Source organism: Schistocerca serialis, chromosome 2, assembly GCF_023864345.2.
Source record: "Schistocerca serialis cubense isolate TAMUIC-IGC-003099 chromosome 2, iqSchSeri2.2, whole genome shotgun sequence".
Lineage (NCBI taxonomy): Eukaryota > Metazoa > Arthropoda > Insecta > Orthoptera > Acrididae > Schistocerca > Schistocerca serialis.
In genome coordinates this window covers 641,771,399-641,789,105 of record NC_064639.1, presented here as the reverse complement: position 1 = coordinate 641,789,105, position 17,707 = coordinate 641,771,399, and the positions used below count along the sequence as shown (strand labels likewise).

The following is a 17,707-nucleotide window of genomic DNA, read 5'->3' as shown; positions in this document are numbered from 1 at the left end:
TTTCTTACCTGTTATTCCTTTTAGTCATTTATCTCCACTCTGGTAGCCTGAATCTATGGATTTCACTAGTAATTATAACAATGCTGATCATTTGCAAAAGCGATCAACTACATGAACAGCGATTGGCGTTCACACATTCAGCTTTATTCTGCTCAGCTTGTATAAATCCGTCCCCTTTTGTATGAAGGAAACTTTATTTCTAGATGCGACAGGGATTCCCCTGGCAGACACATCACGTACACTATGCACCCATTCAAAATTCAACTTAGAATGTGTTCAAGAATATTCAATACAAAAAAGGCAGTGAGTGAGTAATCGATAGACCAATGTGTGCTGGATGCTAGGTGCTTTGTAAAAGAAGTCCCCCCTCCCCCCCTGAAGAATATGAATTTTGCACACACCCCCCCTCCCCCACCGAAATTGCTGCCCTGGGCAGATACCCCGGTTTGCCCCCACCCTCCACCCCTAGGTCCAGGCCTGTTGTGCATGCGTGAGTCTGTCAGCTTGGGTGCACCAAGTACTGTTTATACAACTATCCACCACACTTCTGCAGCCAGAAGCGGGAGAAGGTACTACTCATATGGAACTCAACTGTGCATGGGCATGAGCTCGCTTGCAACTGCCCAAAAAAACCTAATGTGAACAGTTGTGATGTCATGCTCATCGGAGGCAATTTGTTGTTATGAAGGATTGCATAGTCTTCCTGAAGACTTTGACACATTTTGCTGCTATCAGAAGGTTGTATAAATACTGTGTTTTGTTGTCATATACGGCGCATTTCCTTTGCAACTTAAGTCTTATTTTTGTTAGCTTTTTACGTTTTATTGCTGCAGTATTATTCTGCAGTAGTGAGGTACAGTAATATCCTTTGTTAGAGTATTGGTTCTTACCATTCAAAATTACAAAAATTTAACTGAACATTGAAACGATAAAAAATTCCCGGAGTTCTAAAAAATTCCCAGGTTTTTCCCAGATCTTCCAGTTATCCCAGGCCGTATACATCGTGATCAAGTAAGAAAAAAGACACAACACAGTACAAATCCCAGTGTCATACACTGAATATATTATTGAATTTAACTGATGAAGGGATAAATCTAAAAATGCAGTAAATGAAGGGGGCGAAAGGGAATATAGGCATCTAAAAACTGAGATTGACAGAAAGTGAAAAATGGTAACACAGGAGTGGCTAGAGACAAATGCAAGGCAGTGTGTAACTAGATGGAAGATATATGCTATCTATATAAAAATTACAGAGACGTTTGAGTAAAGAGAAGCACCTGTACGAATATCAAGAACTCAGATGGCAAGCCAGTACTAAGCAAAAAAGGGAAAGCAGAAAAATGGAAAGAATATACAGAGAGCCTTTGTTGTTGTTGTGATCTTCAGTCCTGAGACTGGTTTAATGCAGCTCTCCATGCTACTCTACCCTGTGCAATCTACTTCATCTCCCAGTACCTAGTGCAACTTACATCCTTCTGAATCTGCTTAGTGTATTCATCTCTTTGTCTCCCTACACGATTTTTACCCTCCACACTGCCCTCCAATACTAAATTGGTGATCCCTTGATGCCTCAGAACATGTCCTACCAACCGATCCCTTCTTCTAGTCAAGTTGTGCCACAAACTCCTCTTCTCCCCAATTCTAGTCAATACCTCCTCACTAGTTGTGTGATCTACCTATCTAACCTTCAGCATTCTTCTGTAGCACCACATTTCAAAAGCTTCTATTCTCTTCTTGTCCAAACCATTTATCATCCATGTTTCACTTCCATACATGGCTACACTCCATACAAATACTTTCAGAAATGACTTTCTGACACTTAACTATATACTCGATGTTAACAAATTTCTCTTCTTCAGAAACGCTTTCCTTGTCATTGCCAGTCTACATTTTATATCTTCTCTACTTTGACAATCATCAGTTATTTTGCTCCCCAAATAGCAAAACTCCTTTACTACTTTCAGCGTCTCATTTCCTAATCTAATACCCTCAGCATCACCCGACTTATTTAGACTATATTCCATTATCCTCATTTTGCTTTTGTTGATGTTCATCTTATATCCTCCTTTCAAGCCACTGCCCATTCCGTTCAACTGCTCTTCCAAGTCCTTTGCTGTCTCTGACAGAATTACAATGTCATCGGCGAACCTCAAAGTTTTTATTTCTTCTCTATGGATTTTAATTCCTACTCCAAATTTTTCTTTTGTTTCCTTTACTGCTTGCTCAATATACAGATTGAATAGAATCGGGGAGAGGCTACAACCCTGTCTCACTCCCTTCCCAACCGCTGCTTCCCTTTCATGTCCCTCGACTCATAACTGCCATCTGGTTTCTGTACAAATTGTAAATAGCCTTTCGCTCCCTGTATTTTACCCCTGCCACCCTCAGAATTTGAAAGAGAGTATTCCAGTCAACATTGTCAAAAGCTTTCGCTAAGTCTACAAATGCTAGAAACGTAGGTTTGCTTTTCCAGTATTTCTATAGAATCCAAACTGATCTTCCCTGAGGTCGGCTTCTACCAGTTTTTCCATTTGTCTGTAAGGAATTTGCATTAGTATTTTGCAGCCGTGACTTATTAAACTGATAGTTCAGTAATTTTCACATCTGTCAACACCTGCTTTCTTTGGGATCGGAATTATTATATTCTTCTTCAAGTCTGAGGGTATTTCGCCTGTCTCATACATCTTGCTCACCAGATGGTATAGTTTTGTCAGGACTGGCTCTCCCAAGACCGTCAGTAGTTCTAATGGAATGTTGTCTACTCCTGGGGCATTGTTTCGACTTAGGTCTTTCAGTGCTCACTCAAACTCTTCACGCAGTACCGTATCTCCCATTTCATCTTCATCTACATTCTCTTCCATTTCCATAATATTGTCCTCAAGTACACCGCCCTTCTATATACTCTTTCTCATTTTTGAGACATTTGCATTCCTTTTTGTCTGCTCCATTTATTGCAGTTTTATATTTCCTCCTTTCATCAATTAAATTCAATATATTTTCTGTTACCCAAGGATTTTTACTAGCCCTCGTCATTTTACCTACTTGATCCTCTGCTACCTTCACTATTTCATCTCTCAAAGATACCCATTCTTCTTCTACTGTATTTCTTTCCCCAATTCCCGTCAATTGTTCCCATATGCTCTCCCTGAAGCTCTCTACAACCTCTGATTCTTTCAGTTTATCCAGGTCCCATCTCCTCAAATTCCCAACTTTTTGCACTTTCTTCAGTTTTAATCTACAGTTCATAACCAATAGATTGTGGTCAGAGTCCACATCTGCCCCTGGAAATGTCTTACAATTTAAAACCTGGTTCCTAAACCTCTGTCTTACCATTATATTATCTATCTGAGACCTTCCAGTATCTCCAGACTTCTTCCATGTATACAACCTTTTATGATTCTCGAACCAAGTGTTAGCTATGTTTAAGTTATGCTCTGTCCAAAATTCTACCAGGCACTTCATTCCTTAATCCCATTCCATATTCATCTACTACATTTCCTTCTCTTCCTTTTCCTACTATCAAGTTCCAGTCACCCATGACAATTAAATTTTTGTCTCCTTTCACTATCTGAATAATTTCTTTTATCTCATCATACATTTCATCAATCTCTTCGTCATCTGCAGAGCTAGTTGGCATATAAACTTGTGCTACTGTGGTAGGCGTGGGATTTGTATCTATCTTGCCCACAATAATGCGTTCACTATGCTATTTGTAGTAGCTTACCCACATTCCTATTTTCCTATTTATTATTAAACCTAATCCTGCAATACCCCTATTTGACTTTGTGTTTATAACCCTGTAGTCACATGACCAAAAGCCTTGTTCCTCCTGCCACCGAACTTCACTAATTCCCACTATACCTAACTTTAACCTAACCATTTCCCTTTTTAAATTTTCTAACCTACCTGCCCGATTAAGGGATCTGACATTCCACGCTCCGATCTGTAGAATGTTAGTTTTCTTTCTCCTGATAACAATGTCCTCCTGAGTAGTCCCCACCCAGAGATCCGAATGGGGACTATTTTACCTCCGGAATATTTTACCCAAGAGGACGCCATCGTCATATAACCATAGAGTAAAGCTGCATGCCCTCGGGAAAAATTACAGCCGTAGTTTCCCCTTGCTTTCAGCTGTTCGCAGTGCCAGCACAGCAAGGCTGTTTTGGTTAGGGTTACAAGGCCAGATCAGTCAATCATCCAGACTGTTGCCCCTGCAACTACTGAAAAGGCTGCTGCCCCTCTTCAGGAACCACACATTTGTCTGGCCTCTCAACAGATACCCCTCTGTTGTGGTTGCACCTAAGGTACAGCTGTCTGTATCGCTGAGGCTTGCAAGCCTCCCCACCAACGGCAAGGTCCATGGTTCATGGGGAAGCATTATATAAAGTGCTAAAGGAACATCTTTGACAAGCTAAGAATGTTAGTTGTGTTGACGATGATGGACACAAAGGCGATAATAAAGGTGAAAAATAAAACGGCCAAGGGCATTAACTTTACAGAAGAAGTGAAACATGGTGATGGTGCCTCTGCAGTCCTGTTTACCTATTTAACTTAGCACTGGTACAATAATGCTGAAATCCAATTAGATATGTGCCTATGCAGATGATACTGCATACTAAACAAATGCACGAAATAATGGAAACATAAAGAGCAAAAAATTGGATTGATTGTAAACAAAAAACACACCAAAATACATGTTAATGTTCAATTCTAAGACCAGAAGAACAACACATGTACTGAAGTCCTCTGAAAATGTTTTAAGCTGTTAGCTTCTTCCGATATCTAGGTGTGACAATAGGATAAGGCAATGTATTAAATAAGATTACACTATTCCCCTGTATGCCCAGGTGTTACATATGAATCATAAATGTGGAGAATGACAGAAGCAGATATGAACAGTCTAAGGGCATTTAAAAGAAAAATCCAGTAAAAAATTTATAGACCTGTGAGAGAAGCAGAGGGATGGAGCATAAGATACAACCACAAAATACCACAACTTGTACAAACGAAAGATCTAGTAAGATTTATTAAATCTTAAAGAATGCAACAGTTAGGACATATGGAGAGGACGGGAGAAAGACAGGATTACCAAACAAATAATGAAAGGCAGATTACATTCCACCAGAAGGAAGGGCTGACAAACATGTAGATGACAATGTGATGGCTGAGCTTACCAAGCTGGAGATCTGAGAATGGAAGAGAAAAGCAGAAATGTATGGAAGCTGATTTTTGAGGAGGCCAAGGCTTGAAATGTAGCAAATTATTACAAGTTATCAGCTTGCATTGAAAGTGTAGCTTGACGTGAAGTCAGGAGGGAGAGCAGATTTTGGTTCTCACACTCGCACAGCTGACGCAGGTTCCTGGGCCAGGTGAGTGGTGTACTTGACTAATGCCACATGCAATGCAGTAGACTCTCTATGACTCTGAAAAAGTACTATTAAATATTAATCGATCTTTTTCATATTCAGTGTACCAAATTATACGGATAACACAACCATACTGCTTAAATTTCAAACCAGTAACTTCAATACTTTTGGAGATATAAATTTTTACCTACAATATATAATAACTGTGCTGGCATTATGACACTGAGTTAGGGAATTTAATGTATTCATCTACAGTATCAACCGAAACTACATCCAAGAGGATAGGTTCATATAGTCTAATTGCCTTTTGTTTCATTACCACACATCTCTGACGTAATTAAAAGTACTTTGGAAAATTATTATTTTTTCATGTTTTAGATGTGAGTGTGTGTTTTGGAGAGACTGAGAGTGAATGGAAGACATGCATAAAGTGAGAATGTGATATTTATTAAAAGTATGTAAATGTATACATGAGAAAGTTGTTGTGCAATAGGAGAATTTGTGACATATGTCTGAGTGAGTTTGATTTTGTAAAAGGCAGCCAGAAAGGGCATTGAATCTTAAATTTTATTAGTAATTTATTTTGTGAAAAGTAATCATATTCTGTCTTCATTAAATTTTATTTAGTTTCAAAATTAAGACATTTCTAGTCTAAATTACTTGTGGTAAACTGATTGGCTGACATTAGGAATACCCCGAGTTCAAAAGTCCTTGAGATGATCAGATTGGCTGCTTAACATACTAGCCAATAAGAATTCAGCATTCCCCGCACGTTTGAGTAGGGCTCTGTGCCTCAGATTCTGTAAGTGGAAAGAGTCGCTCGTGAGCTGTCTTCTGGTAAACACCTATGTTACCTATGTTAAACTGCGCTGATCAAATATGTACTAAAATGAAGAAAATTGCATGTTTGGTCGGCTCTCATGCCGTTAACAAGGAGAGACTACAGTATTGAATATTTTGTGAATGTTTGAGCCCTATGAGTGGTTTATTTACAGAGATATTAGCGTGTGAACATTTCAAGTTATACACAAACTCCGCTTGGCGTGTTTCATGCAGATTACAAGCCATTATGGCAAGCACTTCTTTACAGCTGGCTGCTTTTGAGTCTGAACTTCTTACAGCGACAGTCAGTAAAATTGTGTAATTGATGTCAGGATATTAAATATGAACTTGATACTCAACACTGCTTTTGTCGGCTAAACCAGTATCCACCATCGCAGAGTGAAGGAGAAGACAACATTAAGCCTATTCAGGTAATGTTTAAAGAATAGAGCGGGACCAATGCGTCCCACCGCAGCCTCATCATGTGCTGTAGCACGGGAGGGGGAGGGGGGTCGGGGGGCTACTGCTGAGCACTGCTCTCAAATATACACTCCTGGAAATTAAAATAAGAACACCGTGAATTCATTGTCCCAGGAAGGGGAAACTTTATTGACACATTCCTGGGGTCAGATACATCACATGATCACACTGACAGAACCACAGGCACATAGACACAGGCAACAGAGCATGCACAATGTCGGCACTAGTACAGTGTATATCCACCTTTCGCAGCAATGCAGGCTGCTATTCTCCCATGGAGACGATCGTAGAGATGCTGGATGTAGTCCTGTGGAACGGCTTGCCATGCCATTTCCACCTGGCGCCTCAGTTGGACCAGCGTTCGTGCTGGACGTGCAGACCGCGTGAGACGACGCTTCATCCAGTCCCAAACATGCTTAATGGGGGACAGATCCGGAGATCTTGCTGGCCAGGGTAGTTGACTTACACCTTCTAGAGCACGTTGGGTGGCACGGGATACATGCGGACGTGCATTGTCCTGTTGGAACAGCAAGTTCCCTTGCCGGTCTAGGAATGGTAGAACGATGGGTTCGATGACGGTTTGGATGTACCGTGCACTATTCAGTGTCCCCTCGACGATCACCAGTGGTGTACGGCCAGTGTAGGAGATCGCTCCCCACACCATGATGCCGGGTGTTGGCCCTGTGTGCCTCGGTCGTATGCAGTCCTGATTGTGGCGCTCACCTGCACGGCGCCAAACACGCATACGACCATCATTGGCACCAAGGCAGAAGCGACTCTCATCGCTGAAGACGACACGTCTCCATTCATCCCTCCATTCACGCCTGTCGCGACACCACTGGAGGCGGGCTGCACGATGTTGGGGCGTGAGCGGAAGACGGCCTAACGGTGTGCGGGACCGTAGCCCAGCTTCATGGAGACGGTTGCAAATGGTCCTCGCCGATACCCCAGGAGCAACAGTGTCCCTAATTTGCTGGGAAGTGGCGGTGCGGTCCCCTACGGCACTGCGTAGGATCCTACGGTCTTGGGGTGCATCCGTGCGTCGCTGCGGTCCGGTCCCAGGTCGACGGGCACGTGCACCTTCCGCCGACCACTGGCGACAACATCGATGTACTGTGGAGACCTCACGCCCCACGTGTTGAGCAATTCGGCGGTACGTCCACCCAGCCTCCCGCATGCCCACTATACGCCCTCGCTCAAAGTCCGTCAACTGCACATACGGTTCACGTCCACGCTGTCGCGGCATGCTACCAGTGTTAAAGACTGCGATGGAGCTCCGTATGCCACGGCAAACTGGCTGACACTGACGGCGGCGGTGCACAAATGCTGCGCAGCTAGCGCCATTCGACGGCCAACACCGCGGTTCCTGGTGTGACCGCTGTGCCGCGCGTGTGATCATTGCTTGTACAGCCCTCTCGCAGTGTCCGGAGCAAGTATGGTGGGTCTGACACACCGGTGTCAATGTGTTCTTTTTTCCATTTCCAGGAGTGTAATTATGAAATGAAATAGGATGAGAATAAAATCAGTGTGTACAAATGCAAAGTTTCTTGGACAGCACAATAAAGGGCTCCATCAAAATAAAAATGTTAGAAAAGGTAATAAATGGGGATGGAGGTATCAATTTAAAGAAGGCTTGGGGTCTTGTACTCAGTTTCATAAGATCCCACTGGATATCACATTCACCAAGTTGTGACACACTGAGAGAATGTGCATTTCATGGAATATCAGTGTGGGCTCAGAAAAGCGGAGCATCGAAGAACACAGTGGGCATCAGAGTCAAGCTCACCATCAGGTATAAATAGCAGCAAGAAACCAACAATAGTTCGCAGTCTGGCTGGAGGAGTCCAGGCAGCGAGTACATGCGACAGCACAAATTGCAGTACTTGAAGAAGATGGCAGGATTAGTGATCAAAATACTGTGCATTAAATGTGCTGAAAGTTCTAAAGACTTTCTTTGTTCCCAATTCCTGAGTGACCTTCACTCTCTAGAATGCTTGTAGAATTGACGTAGGATACAGCGGCCAATGCGAAGTAACCAATTTCTGCCTTGAGCACTGGACGAGTTCATTCGTTTGTTCAGAAAGGAAGGCCAACAACTGTCTGCCCGCTTACGGCTGGTTGGCTGTGATGACAGAATCGAAGCCCACACTCTGCAATCTTTCTCAAGTGAAACTATTTGGTAGAAAAATTCATTTTTTTGTTACTTATAGCTTTAAGTGCAGCTTCAAGATGACATGCCCATCATTTCATTAATGATATAGTTATTGTCATACCTGCACTTAAGTAAGACACTGCGCAATATTTGGCAGAGTTTGCAATAAAAAAATAGTGGTTACTACGTTTTTCATTTTGTGCATATTAAATAATATATTGGTGTGTATGAAATTCGGCTAACATATTCAATTTTTCTTTAAACTTGGGCAGAGGTCTCTATTTGTCACCAGTCTTGAGGAAATTGATACTATGTAGCACATGCATTCGTGATTGTGGATGCCAGTGATAAAGATAGAATGAAATATGCAAAACATTAACTCATATTTGATAAACAGTTTGAGATATCAAAACAAGGTCTCTGCAAATGATAGCACAGAAAGAGGAGATTATTTGCCATATGATTATTATGATAATCTTCATTATCTTCCATGTTATTCCACAAACTACAAAATTTTTCAATGAAAAAATGTAATTTTTAATGGCCATCGATAGCTGGTGAATTGAGTAATTCTGTGGGTTTTGGAACAACATATGTGAAGTTATGTTTTTTTATTTGAGGATGTGCTGTTTCATAGATATTAAACTTACTTGTCTCGAGTTCCTCACTTAATATACCACTGCTTCAGAATTATCTCGCAATTGTATATGCACAACATGTTACTGAGGTGAAATTGCGCAAACTTTACAAAGTTTTGGTAAAAGAAGCAAATTTTAACATGGCAACAAAAGAAATGTACATTTTAGCCAAAATTCGCCTCTCTTAACACTTCTCTGGAAGTTACAAATGTTAACAGGTAAGGGGAAAATAAAACTGCTGCTTCTGTTGCCTTTTCAGTGGAATTCTTTGTAGATACTTACCAAAGCAGAGCTGACAGTAAACCTTTATGGATGGGCACCATGGAAGTGTGAATGTGGAGGAGCTCCACTTAGTATTTCCAAAAACATGTAAATGTAGGCTACAGTTTAGAAGGGCACTTCCACTCCAGCACTCAGCATTTCCCCTACAGTATGCAGACTGCCTGGTGCAACCCTCACCGCTAATGCTCTGCAACCCTCCTCGCTCCGGCTCTCACCATGATTGCCCTGGCAACTGTGCGTATCTACCGGCTAGATTACTCTGCGTGCACTCTTCCCAGCAGAAAAAGCAGTCCAGAAAATCCATTATGCCCTACTCCACCTACAAATACTGGGGAAAGGGGTGCCTTTCTGTTGAGTGCTATGGCACATGGGCATTAAGGAGAACAAAAGGACAGATGTAGCAGCCAAGGAGGCTTGTCAATATCCAAAGATACTTCAGTATGCTATCCCCTTAAATGCTATTGCCTCACTGTTGAGGTTCAGAGTCGCGCATCAATGGGAAGATGAATGGCTGGAAGTAGCAGGCAATAAGCTGCATCTAGTGAAGTTCACAACGTGGCCATGGCATATATGTTCCCAGCCACACAGGTGAGATGAGGTCCTTCTTACTTGTCTTCACATGGGCCGCATCCCTACGACTCATCACTTCTGAGCTCTGGCAAAGGGATGCTCCAATATGTGGTGCTTCTGGCATACAGATCACAGTGCACCACGTTTTACTAGAATTTTATTTTCAGATCAATGGGCAGCAGCTCATTTGTCAACATATTTACCCTCTGTTTTAACTGACGATCAAACAAGCGTGGCACAACTTTTAAGGTCTTGCTTGCCTCCCTGAAATTTTAGTGATGTTTATAATGGGTTATGAGGGTGGCTGGCTCATCTGTGTTTTTTTATTAGTGGTCAGCCAGCCATATATTGTTGTGAATCTACTTTAGTTTTCCTCATGTTTTGGTTAACAAATGTAGAGCATCTGAACCATTTTAATAATATCTTCCATGATGTGAGCTAACGTGACTTTGCAGGTGGTCATGCGTGAGACTTAATGTCTTTTCTCACATTTTCTCTGTTTAATCACATTGATTTCTATTAATTTTGTGTGGACGCTGATAACCTTGTCACTGAGTGCTGCAAGCGGACACCCTACCCCCCCCCCCCCCCCCCATCCCCCACACACACACAAAACTGAAACAACAACTTGGCTGCACAACCACAAGTATACCATTAAGCAATCATGCAGACAAAACCAGTATGGACACAAATTAAGTGGCTGCCAGTCCCTTCCATTTAACAGCTCTTTTATGACTTCCTCACTTCTGTATCTTAGACTGTTTCAGTCCTTAATACAAGAGTGCTTTTTAAACAAATGCTCTGTAGATATATCTGAAAGTACTTCTTTTCTCCACACATCTAAGGATGAAATCATATGCAACAGCACGAATATAAACATAACAAACAATACGCAAACATCAGTTAACACTCTGAATTTTATGCTTACGTTAATATTAACTTTACAGAATTTGCATCACAAATTATTTACAGTGGACATTTAAAAAACTTGGAAACAATAGGAAACCGAAGCAGCCATTGTAGAAATTAACAACTGTATAAAGTACAAACAAATATTTGTTTTTGGTAACTTTATTTACCTGTCAGTAGGTCCCACACGCAAAGAAGTCCATCTTGGCTGCCAGAACCAGAAAGTAATGGAGAAATGCGGTCAATAAAAACACAGGTAATAGGTCCACAATGTCCATGCAATGTGTACAGGGGCCGCTGATCTTCCAACCGAAAAACCTACACAAAAACAATAACTGTTGAAACATATATTATTATGAAGTACCGATTTAATGTTTTAAATACATTCAAAAGAGAATGGTCCAACCTGCCATATGAAAATTAGCCATAATGTTTTGTCACTTATAGTTTACCTCGCTTTATCTACATGTTCACTACAAACAATTAATTTGATTGCTAATAATATATTCACAACAGTTTCTCTGATGTGGATGAACACCAATTCTACATTTCTAACTCTGCAAGCATCAGATATCAGTGAATAATGGTATGAATCTTTACCAGTGGCCTTTCAGACACTTGTCTTCAGAGGTGGTTTTGTTGTCAGCTAGCATATGTCACCTGTGGATTCAGGCTTCTGATATCATGGTAAATTCAATTCACAGTAACATTTCACTACATTATAAAATATAAAATTATGGGAGCCATTTTGTAAGCATATTTACAGCTAGTTTTCTTCCACGCTATACATGTAAACAGAAAAGATTGTCATGAATTCAGTTCCTAGTTAAAACCAATTTTATTGATTGTATTCTGTGAAATGCTGCTTCTAATGAAGAATGAACATTGGAGATAATATTGTTTCACAAATTACCTGGAAAATGTTAGCTGCTGAGATAATATAAATTATTTCTTCTGACAAAGCACATGCAGGATGATTACAGAAAATATGTAATGCGATGAAAACAGTTTATGCACACACTTGAGTGTAACAGACATATTATTTACTCAAATTTGGTTGGTTTTATAGTTAGAGGGATCATACTAACATTTGTGTGTATTTCTTTTATATCTATACAAAGACTTCAGGTAGGCAGCATGATTCTGTGGCAGATGAAGTTCTGGCATATAGTGTAGTGAACTGTTAGGAAGAGATTACCAAAGAACACACAGAAGATTCAAAATTTGGACGAGACTCTGGAGCAGATGATGTAGCTACTATTTCTACAGTTTCAAACAGAACTATAATAACTTCCAATCCTTTGGGAAATGTCTTCCCCCTGAGGGCATAAGTTTACTGTTGAAGTTGACATTACTCATTTCCCAAAGATTTTTTCAACCTTTTTCAATGCTGATCCTGTGCTGATTCATTGACATGAACTGCTACCATCCCATAATTCAAGGTGGACTTGGGAACACATATACATTGAGCAGTTTTATTGATTACTATTTCAAAGAATACATACAGACATGTACTTCATTGTCATGCTGGATAACTTTTTTTGTTGCTTAAAGGGTTAAAAACCACATGTCAAATTTCAGCATTGATACAGACTGGAAAAAAAACTAATGAAATTTGCTGGCTTGGTGCTTGCAACTAAGACATGCATACCCCTCCATATTGCTAGCTGCACTTAAGGCAAGTTAGTGCGCATGATCTGGGATGTGTGTCCGTCTTTTTATCACTGCAGCAGTCATTGTAGAGGAACTCCAATTCATGACAGTTAAAAACAGGAATCTAATATTTTTTAAAATTTCTGATAAGGGTTTGGAACACCAATATTGTGATTATAGATGGAGTTTTAGCAAATATTATGTAGAGTTCAATAACGCTATGTGCGGAAACGTGAATATTTTTCTGCTTTCTATGGACAATGGATGCCAACTGATGCCATCAAAAGAAAACATGGATGAAAGATTATGTGAAGTCCAAAACAGGGATTAAAGTTTAAAAATGAACATTTAAATAGTACAAGACATGTGGTTATAAGCAATTAAATACTGGATATTGCAAACTGCAGATCAACCGATGGAATTTAGCATGCCACATCTGACTATCAACTATATTCAAAAGAAAAGTCATGAACAATTTCATCAAATAAAAAGCAGTTAAGTGTTGTTTGACTGAAAGTAGTAAGAAATGTCTCTCTTTCTCCAAGTTGGATTATTCACTTCAAGAAATCACACAAAATTCTGTCTACAAAAGTAAATAAACATTTGGAGTATTGTATATATATTTCACATTCTTTTTTCATTAGTTACAAGGAGTGTTAACATGTTGGGAATCGTGTATTTATTTGTGTTTGCTCCTTAGCAACATTGAAAGATAAGGAAGAAATAAAAGTTGTATTTCTCTATGAATATTTTTGATTTCTTTTAGTGCTGTTGCTGTTGTTGTTGTTTTCTTCAGTCCTGAGACTGGTTTGATGCAGCTCTCCATGCTACCCTATCCTGTGCAAGCTTCTTCATCTCACAGTACTTACTGCAATCTACATCCTTCTGAATCTGCTAAGTGTATTCATCTCTTGGTCTTCCTCTACGATTTCTACCCTCCATGCTGCCCTCCAATGTTAAATTTGTGATCCCTTGATGCCTCAGAACATGTCCTACTAACCGGTTTCTTCTTTTTGTCAAGTTGTGCCACATACTCCTCTTCTCCCCAATTCTATTCAATACTTCATCATTAATTATGTGATCTACCCATCTAATCTTCAGCATTCTTCTGTAGCACCAAGTTTCGAAAGCTTCTATTCTCTTCTTGTCCAAACTATTTATCGTCCATGTTTCACTTCCATATATGGCTACACTCCATACAAATACTTTCAGAAACGACTTCCTGACACTTAAATCTATACTCGATGTTAACACATTTCTCTTCTTCAGAAACGCTTTCCTTGTCATTGCCAGTCTACATTTTATATCTTCTCTACTTCGACAATCATCAGTTATGTTGTTCCCCAAATAGCAAAACTCCTTTATTACTTTCAGCGTCTCATTTCCTAATGTAATTCCCTCAGCATCACCCGACTTAATTCGACTACATTCCGTTATCTTCGTTTTGCTTTTGTTGATGTTCATCTTATATCCTCCTTTCAAGACACTGTCCATTCCGTTCAACTGCTCTTCCAAGTCCTTTGCAGTCTCTGACAGAATTACAATGTCATCGGCGAACCTCAAAGTTTTTATTTCTTCTCCATGGATTTTAATACCTACTCCGAATTTTTCTTTTGTTTCCTTTACTGTTTGCTCAATATACAGATTGAATAACATCGGGGAGACGCTACAACCCTGTCTCACTCCCTTCCCAACCACTGTTTCCCTTTCATGCCCCTCGACTCTTATAACTGCCATCTGGTTTCTGTACAAATTGTAAATAGCCTTTCGCTCCCTGTATTTTACGCCTGTTACCTTCAGAATTTGAAAGACAGTATTCCAGTCAACATTATCAAAAGCTTTCTCTAAGTCTACAAATGCTAAAAACATAGGTTTGCCTTTCCTTAATCTTTCTTCTAAGATAAGTCGTAAGGTCAGTATTGCCTCACGTGTTCCAATATTTCTACGGAATCCAAACTGATCTTCCCCAAGGTCGGCTTCTACCAGTTTTTCCATTTGTCTGTAAAGAATTTGCATTAGTATTTTGCAGCCGTGACTTATTTAACTGATAGTTCAGTAATTTTCACATCTGTCAACACCTGCTTTCTTTGGGATTGGAATTAGTATATTCTTCTTGAAGTCTGAGGGTATTTCGCCTGTCTCATACATTTTGCTCACCAGATGGTAGAGTTTTGTCAGGACTGGCTCTCCCAAGGCCATCAGTAGTTCTAATGGAATGTTGTCTACTCCTGGGGCCTTGTTTCGACTCAGGTCTTTCAGTGCTCTGTCAAACTCTTCACGCAGTATCGTATCTCCCATTTAATCTTCATCTACAGCCTCTTCCATTTTCATAATACTGTCCTCAAGTATATCGCCCTTGTATAGACCCTCTATATACTCCTTCCACCTTTCTGCTTTCCCTTCTTTGCTTAGAACTGGGTTCCCATCTGAGCTCTTGATATTCATACAAGTGGTTCTCTTTTCTCCAAAGGTCTCTTTAATTTTCCTGTAGGCAATATCTATCTTACCCCTAGTGAGATAAGCCTCTACATCCTTACATTTGTCCTCTAGCCATCCCTGCTTAGCCATTTTGCACTTCCTGTCGATCTCATTTTTGAGACGTCTGTATTCCTTTTTGCCTGCTTCATTTACTGCATTTTTATATTTTCTCCTTTCGTCAATTAAGTTCAATATTTCTTCTGTTACCCAAGGAGTTCTACTAGCCCTCGTCTTTTTACCTACTCGACCCTCTGCTGCCTTCACTACGTCATCCCTCAGAGCTACCCATTCCTGTCAATTGTTCCCTTATGCTCTCCCTGAAACTCTGTACAACCTCTGGTGCTTTCAGTTTATCCAGGTCCCATCTTCTTAAATTCCCAACTTTTTGCACTTTCTTCAGTTTTAATCTACAGTTCATAACCAATAGACTGTGGTCAGAGTCCACCTCTGCCCCTGGAAATGTCTTACAATTTCAAACTTGGTTCCTAAATCTCTGTCTTACCATTATATAATCTATCTGATACCTTCTAGTACCTCCAGGATTCTTTCATGATTATTGAACCAAGTGTTAGCTATGATTAAGTTATGCTCTGTGCAAAACTCTACCAGGCGGCTTCCTCTTTCATTTCTTAGCCCCAATCCATATTCACCTACTATGTTTCCTTCTCTCCATTTTCCTACACTCGAATTCCAGTCACCCATGACTATTAAATTTTCGCCTCCCTTCACTACCTGAATAATTTCTTTAGTCTCATCATACATTTCTTCAATTTCTTCATCATCTGCAAAGCTAGTTGGCATATAAACTTGTACTACTGTAGTAGGTGTGGGCTTTGTGTCTATCTTGGCCACAATAATACGTTCACTACACTGTTTGTAGTAGCTTACCCGCACTCCTATTTTTTTTTTTTCATTATTAAACCTACTCCTGCATTACCCCTATTTGATTTTGTGTTTATAGCCCTGTATTCACCTGACCAAAAGTCTTGTTCCTCCTGCCACCGAACTTCACTAATTCTCACTATATCTAACTTTAACCTATCCATTTCCCTTTTTAAATTTTCTAACCTACCTACCCGATTAAGGGATCTGACATTCCACGCTCCGATCCGTAGAACGCCAGTTTTCTTTCTCCTGATAACAACAAGAGTGCTAGTGCCACAAAATAATGGGAAGTAGTGAGAACAGAACATCAGATCACAGAATGTGAGAATTCAGGGCTGTACAACAGGAAGTTTTAAATGCAGAAATCTTGAAAAAATGTCACATTTCACTTTTTTAGTAGTTTCCAGTTTTTGCCAGCATTTAAATTCAGCACACAGAATTTTTACAAAGTTGATTAACAGTGGGAAGGAAATCATAAAACATTTCAACATGACAAGTTTGAACACTCCATTGTCAGTATTAAATATAATCATATCAAATAACCAAAGAGTAAGAACTGGAGTTCAAATTGTGGCAAAGGTAGGATACATATAGCCTTAAACAGGACACAAAAACAAAAAAGAAAAAGAAGATGGACAAAGGCACATATACAAAGAAAGGACAATATAACATAATATACACACAGAGTCATAATTATAACCAATTCCAACTGGGCCAATCAGCCTTGCACTTGTATTATTATTTAAAGTTTTTGTAATTCTCTAAAATTCCTGTTAGCTTTCTGTCTAACAGTTACGTAAATAATTAAATTAGAATACACTAAATTTTAGTTATCATTGTTGTTTAATGGCCAAAATCATACACTGGGGTGTCCAAACACTTCACGTCAGTCCTAATGAACTAAAGTCAAAATAACACTAAGTGTATTTTTTTTAAATTTTACATCCATTTCATTATGGTCTTATTTCGTGTTACCCCCTCAGGAGACGCCACCAAACAAAACACTGTCCTTGTGGGCAAGGTGGTTTGTTTGATCCAATCAAGTGGAGGGCTATACCGGTGGTAGTGTAACTACCAGCAGGGCCTCCCAAGCCAGACAGGTCCCCATAGAGGATCCAGACAAAGTGTGCCTCACAATGTCCCGTCTAGTGTCCTGTCCTGTCCTGTCCTGTCCTATTCTATTCTGTCCCATCCTATACAATCCCTTCCTTTCTGTTACTCCCTGTGATTGTGTGGCAGCAGACACAGTCCCCCAGTGTGGACAGTGGAAGATCCTTGGAAACCAGGACAGCATTGATGCACATAGGACTTACTGTGAATGGATGGATAGCATTCTGTAGTCATGGTGAAGACAAGCTATCTAAAGGGTAAGGCCCCGAAATAAAACCTTGCCAGGTGTCTAGGCCATGAGGTGGCAGCCCCACCAGGACACTCGGGGGCTGTGGGCTGATAACCTGCACCAACAAAGAAAC

The 17,707-nt window shown here is 40.2% G+C and overlaps 1 protein-coding gene across 1 annotated transcript in view; it reads right to left on the bottom strand.

Annotated features, from left to right (window-relative positions):
* The window catches only part of LOC126457717 (sterol regulatory element-binding protein cleavage-activating protein), a 229,539-nt gene that overhangs the window by 58,568 nt on the left and 153,264 nt on the right, over positions 1 to 17,707 (bottom strand). The window contains exon 20 of the mRNA XM_050094254.1: positions 11,390 to 11,537. Within this exon, the coding sequence (XP_049950211.1) occupies positions 11,390 to 11,537 (148 nt within the window). The remainder of the gene's footprint in view (positions 1 to 11,389; positions 11,538 to 17,707) is intronic.